This window comes from Pogona vitticeps, chromosome 8 (assembly GCF_051106095.1).
Source record: "Pogona vitticeps strain Pit_001003342236 chromosome 8, PviZW2.1, whole genome shotgun sequence".
NCBI classification, from domain to species: Eukaryota; Metazoa; Chordata; class Lepidosauria; order Squamata; family Agamidae; genus Pogona; species Pogona vitticeps.
Window position 1 is genome coordinate 11,317,128 of NC_135790.1, and position 6,000 is coordinate 11,323,127.

At 41.8% G+C, this 6,000-nt stretch overlaps 1 protein-coding gene across 1 annotated transcript in view; it reads right to left on the reverse strand.

Annotated features, from left to right (window-relative positions):
* Positions 1–5,781, reverse strand: part of KCNU1 (potassium calcium-activated channel subfamily U member 1) — a 138,379-nt gene extending 132,598 nt beyond the window's left edge. The window contains exons 1-2 of the mRNA XM_078379691.1: positions 5,569–5,781; positions 3,287–3,388 (exon numbers count right to left, since the gene is read on the reverse strand). Of these exons, the coding sequence (XP_078235817.1) occupies positions 3,287–3,388; positions 5,569–5,781 (315 nt within the window). The remainder of the gene's footprint in view (positions 1–3,286; positions 3,389–5,568) is intronic.
* Positions 5,782–6,000: the final 219 nt, after the last annotated feature.

A 6,000-nucleotide genomic window follows, 5' to 3' on the forward strand; every position in this document is an offset into this window, starting at 1 on the left:
AAATTAACTAGCCAAATTAACTACCCAACAACTCCTGTCGTGCCAGGAACTACCTACTGGGATACTACCCTAACACCACCTCTTTCATCTTTGCATCCCTCTTCAAAGCTCAAATAAAAGTATAAATCACTACACTATGAGCTTTTAAGAATTAGAAGCATCAAAGGAGTTATTTGTATCTTTTAAAAAAATCTTTCAAAGTTGCTTTAGAAGTCATTCGGTGCTTGTTCTGTGTGTATGTGTTTTGTTTCTCAAAGAGAAAGAAGAATAGTTCAAGAGTTTGCACAAATTATAAAAACCTTGTAAAGAAAGATCAAGGTCTTATTCTTGCCTAGGGTGAAGAATTTCTCTAGAAAATTCCTTATTGAGATTCTTGTTGGGTCACAACAGCCTAAGTCATCAAGAGTGAGGAGTTCAGTTCAGTGATCATTGTTCACATCCCTATCTTCATCCCCTCTCACCATCTTCACCATCTAACACTGTTTCTTAAGTCACTGTACTATCATACTATCCACTGCCAGATCCAGGACAGGCTTCTTACTCTTATCTGAAAAATTGTTCATGGTCTTGCCCTAAACCCACTCTGTTTCCATTCGCTCCATTCGCTAGCTGCGGAGTTCCTAGTATTGACCTTCACCCATCCAACTCTACCATCTTTGGCCACATGAAGGCTTCCTGTTCTTCAAAACAATTCTGCTCTTTCCCATTGATAAACAGGCCTATGCACATTTACCAAATTGAAATGTCGGAGAGAGAGCGACACAGACTATTTTATCAGGACTTCTAATCTCTTGAAAGACAGTAAGCACATTCAGTTTTTGTTATTTTGGCTTACATACCACCCCATAGTGCAAAAGCATTCTCTGGGTGGCTTACTACATAATTAAGCAAGGAACACTTTGCCCCTGAGCAAGCTGGGTACTCATTTTACTGGCCTCAGAAGAATGGAAGGCTGAGTCAACCTTGAGCTGGCTACTTGAACCTGACAGGATCAAATCAGGTCATGAGCTGAGGCTTGACTGCAGTACTGCAGCTTAACCACTGCACCATGAGGCTCAAATTCAATGAGATTAGAAAAAGTTTTCAGATTTCAGAGAGGGTGAGGCTGAAGCATCCAATAACGGTTCCCTCTCCAGGCTTACTCTTTAGAATGGCTGAATAGGGCTCCCATTGTGCAAGAAACTGCCTTCTGGAATACTATCCTAAGACCCCAGGGTCCCCAATTCCCAGTTTGTGGCCCAGGACCAGGCCGTGGCCTTGGCAGGACCAGGCCACGGAGACAGATCTCCACCCCCTGCACACATACATCCCCACACATGCACACATGCCCCCCATGCACCCCCACATGAACACATGGGTGCCCCACCCACCCACCCACACTGGTACCCCACCCTGTGCATGGGTGCCCCGCCTCCCCATGCATGAACGCTGACCCCCATCCTTGAAAATTGGTCGGCAGTTCAGAAAAGGTTGGGAACCATTGCTAAGACCAACTCTGAGATCTTCTTTATATTTCTCTTCACTTTTCAAATTTACTGTGAAGTATCGCTTCACCGTACTCATATGTACTATACATACTCTAGACTAGCATGTCTAGTCGCGCTGGCCACGTGACCATGGTAACTGTCTTCAGACAAACACTGGCTCTATGGCTTGGAAACAGGGATGAGCACCGCGCCCTAGAGTTGGACACAACTGGACTAAATGTCAAGGGGAACCTTTACCTTTACCTATCACTTCCCCACCTGAATTTATTGTTATGTCCTGTGAAGCGGGTTCCAACTTACAGTGATCCTAATAGAGTTTTTGAGGTATGTGAATTTTTTTCTATTGCCTCACCCACCCCACCGGTGAATTTCCATTATTTAGTTATTTATTTTTATTTATTCAATTTATATCCTGCCCATCTAGACTGAAGTCTACTCTGGATGGCTAGTTCGTATTTGAACCTAAAAGTCTTGAGTCTTCGTCTGACACTCTAATCAGCTTATCTTGTTGTTAAATGGAATTAAGAAATATGAACTATAACAAAGTCCTGCCGTACAGAGTCTTTCTGATCAGTGCTCAGCTGGCCAGCCAGACATATGTTCAACTCCCTTTCATTTTCCTTCCAGTTTTGCAGCTTTCTCTCTGATGGCCTGATTTGATTAGTCAGGTCCCACCTATTAAGTATCTCCTTCCACCAGATTTTTTTACAGTTCTCTGAGCCTGCTGGTACCTCTTCCTTCTACACCAGTGGTTACCGAACTCGGGTAACCCAGGTGTTTTTGGACTGCAGCTCCTAGAAGGCTCCACCTGGTTAGAGGCTTCTAGCTGGGCATGCTCAGGTTGCAGTCCAAGAACATCTAGGTAAGCCAAGGTTGGGAACCACTGTTCTATACAGCGGATGTTTGGATTCTCAGATGGTGTGTTGGACCTCATCTCTCAGAAACTTTAGCCAACATGAGTAATGGTCAGGGATTCTGGGGAACATAGGCTGAAAACACGTGCAAACTCAATAATAACAATTAGCAATTAATCACAAGCTGCATATGAGCCAACAGTGTGATGTGGCAAAAAAGGGACAAATGCTATTTTTGGCTGCACTAACAGAAGTATAGTCTCCAAACCCCATGAAGTACTAGTTTCCCCTCTATTTGGCACTGATTAGGCCTCACCTTGACTACTGTGACCCAGTTCAGGACACACAATTCAAGAAGGATGCTGCAAATTGGAACAAGTTCAGAGGGCGGCAACAAAGATGATCAGAGGTCTGGAAACCAAGCTCTATGAGGAAAGACTGAAAGAACTGGGCATGTTTAAGCTTGAGAAAAGAAGACTGAGGGTAGATAAGATAGCACTTTTCAAATATTTGAAAGGCTGTCTTACAGAGCAGGGGGAGGATCTATTCTCAATAATCCCTGAGTGCAGGACACACAATAAAAGGCTCAAGTTAAAGGAAGCCAGATTTTGGTTGAATATCAGGAATGGAACCAATAACCTGGAGAGGTGGTGAGTGCTCCAAAAGTGGAGGCATTCAACAGAAATTTAGACAACTACCTGGCAGATATACCTTTATTTTCAATTCTGCACTGCGCAGGGGATTGGCTTTGATGGCCTTATAGGCTCCTTCCAACTTCATGCATTTATGATTCTATACAGGGCGTGCCATTTTGACTGCATAACCTTTGTCACTTATGCCTAAACACAGAGATATTCATTACTTTCCAGTGCTGCCTTACCCTCATAGCTGGTTTGCACCCACTTGTACTGCCCACAGTCAGTGAATATACATCAAACCACTCACCAGTACACGCCCGACAGTGGTCTGTGCTGACAGCATCCTCACCACCCAGTCCTGAAAGTGTCCTTTCCAGTAATTCAGCATAGGCATCTTTACTGAAAATATCTGTAAAACATAAAATAAAGAAATGGCTCTTGTAACATGTCTCAACATAACTTACTAGTCAGCATCATCTGAATCTCTATATCTTGGTATATATCTTTTACTAATTTTTTAATCTGGATTATATATTTATGTGGTTTTTTTGAACCCTCCAGGTTCATGCTTTCATCATCATAGCAACTTTAAGTCAGGTAGGTGGAAAAAGTTCATCTATTAAGATTTTGAACTCATCAGGAACTAGAATGTGGATCTCCCAAGCCTCAGTCCAATGTTTAACCACTACACCACATGAATCAGATTTCTTTATGGCCATAGTCAGGCAGAGCACTCCACCTCTTAGATCTTTGTTATATACCCCAACTCTCTCCTCAAATGGCCTAATGTTATTGGAACAGTTCTATAGGCTTCAGTTTTCTATGTATGAGAAAGCCTGTAGACTATCTAACTCTTTGGATATGTCTTTTTTTTTTTACAACTATTACATAAGCAGAGCTAGTTGAAAGTGGATGTACTGTTTCAACAAACATTTAAACCACTGATCTTTCCTCTCCTTTCCAATGAGAGACTGTGTGCCCAAAGGCACTTTCCTGCCAGCCAGCAAATCCCTATTCCTTCTCTCTGGTTCATTTCCCCCAAACCCTAACTAACCCAAAACAATTTCTTCTTCCTAGCTTTTCCCAAAGTTAGATATATCCAACTTTCTCAAATATTTCTTACAGACTTGGTTTCTTTTACCACCAGTATTCACCCCTGCTCTAAATATGGTCCAGGCTTCTCAATATTCTTCTTAAATGGTGATGTTCAGAAGTGGACACAGCAGTCAAGCGAGATGTAACCAAAGCAGAATATAATGCTATTGCCTCTCTTGATCTGGACACTATTTCTGATGATGCAAGCTAGGAATGCATTCACCTTTTTTTTTTGCTACTACATCAGTATTGATTCATATTCAGTGTATGGTCTACTGAGACCTCCGCTCACAGATACCTCTGCCAAGCCAGCTTCACCTATCCTAAGTTTGTGCACATGATTTTTCCTGCCTAAATGTTTCTCTTTTCCAAATCATTTTGGTGCCTGTCATTTCTCTCCAGGATGGTGAAGTATAGAGATGGGCACAAACTGCTGAACTGGTTTTCATGTGGGTTCATTTTTCAGCTGAATGGGTGTTTGGCAGTCTTCCAGCCCCATCTCCTCCAGCAGGCACCCAACTCAGAGACAGCACCCTGGTTTCCCTGCCCTGCCTCCTCTGCGCCCTGCCAGCCTCTGAGTGGACGCTCACTGGAGCAGGTGAGGCTGGGAAGTGCCAAACAGCTGTTCAGCTGAAAAATGAACCACCACGATCCACCAGCTTAGCAGCTCATGCCCATCTCTAGTGAGGGACCACTGATGAACACCTTTTTGGACATGGTCTTTCAAACAGCTATAAATCCACTTAACAATGTCTAAGTTAAAAGCCCTGTTGAAATCAAGAAACATTATATCTATGGCATTCCTCTCTTTCGATATAATTCTCATCTGTCAACATAATATACCAACTGGAACATTCTTACAGTGGGGTCTCTACTTAAGAACGTCCCTACTTAAGAACAATCCAACTTAAGAACAGCTCCATTTGCTAAATTTTGCTTCTACTTGAGAACAGAAATCCAAGATAAGAACAGGAAAAAAAACCTTTCCTGCTCTTTTTTTAACCTTAGGTCATCTTAGGTTAAAAAAAATTCTCCCCCTAGTGGTAGAGTATGTATTAACCAGCTTTGCATTAGTTCCTATGGGAACTAATGCTTCAATGTACGAATGCACCTCTACATAACAAAAAAACAGCCAGAACAGATTAATTGGTTTTCAGTCCATTCCTATGGGAAATTTTGCTTCAACTTAAGAACGTTTCAACTTAAGAACACCATTCCAAAACCGATTAAGTTCTTAAGTAGAGGTTCCACTGTAGTTTCTATGGACGGAAAAGAGCAGATACGGATTAAATGGTTTTCAATGCATTCCTATGGGAAATGCAGATTCAACATAAGAACTTTTCAACTTGAGAACCACCTTCCAATACGGATTAAGTTCTTAAGTAGAGACCCCACTGTATTTATGTTAAAATATAATCATGTATAAATCAATGAACATCTTGTTTTTCCCAGGTACACAGTTCCTCCTTTCCCACCATTTATTTGTATGCTTACTTTAGATTCATAGTGACATCTATAGAAGACATAGCGTATGACGGACTCAGTTATTCTGAACATCATGATGACAATAATGCCTCCAAGAAAGATAGACAGACAAGCAGAGATAAAGGCCATCTGGAGATAATCAGTGCAGTGGCTTCCAATGTCTTCTTGCCAATTCTCTGCATCTTCTAAATGGTGAGAGCCGCCGTGTTCGTGTTCGGCCATGTCTGTTTTTTTCCACTTTCCTACTGTTCACTTACGAGGTTCTAAGAAGTAACATTCCTTTCTAGAATCTTTGTGATGTCACTGCCAATATAAAAGCTATGACATCATTCTTAGTGTTGATTCAAATATTGCATAGAAACCACAGAATGGAAGTAGGTAATTTCCAAATAATTTGGATGGCACCTGTCCTAATCACTGATCACTGACCATCCAGAATGG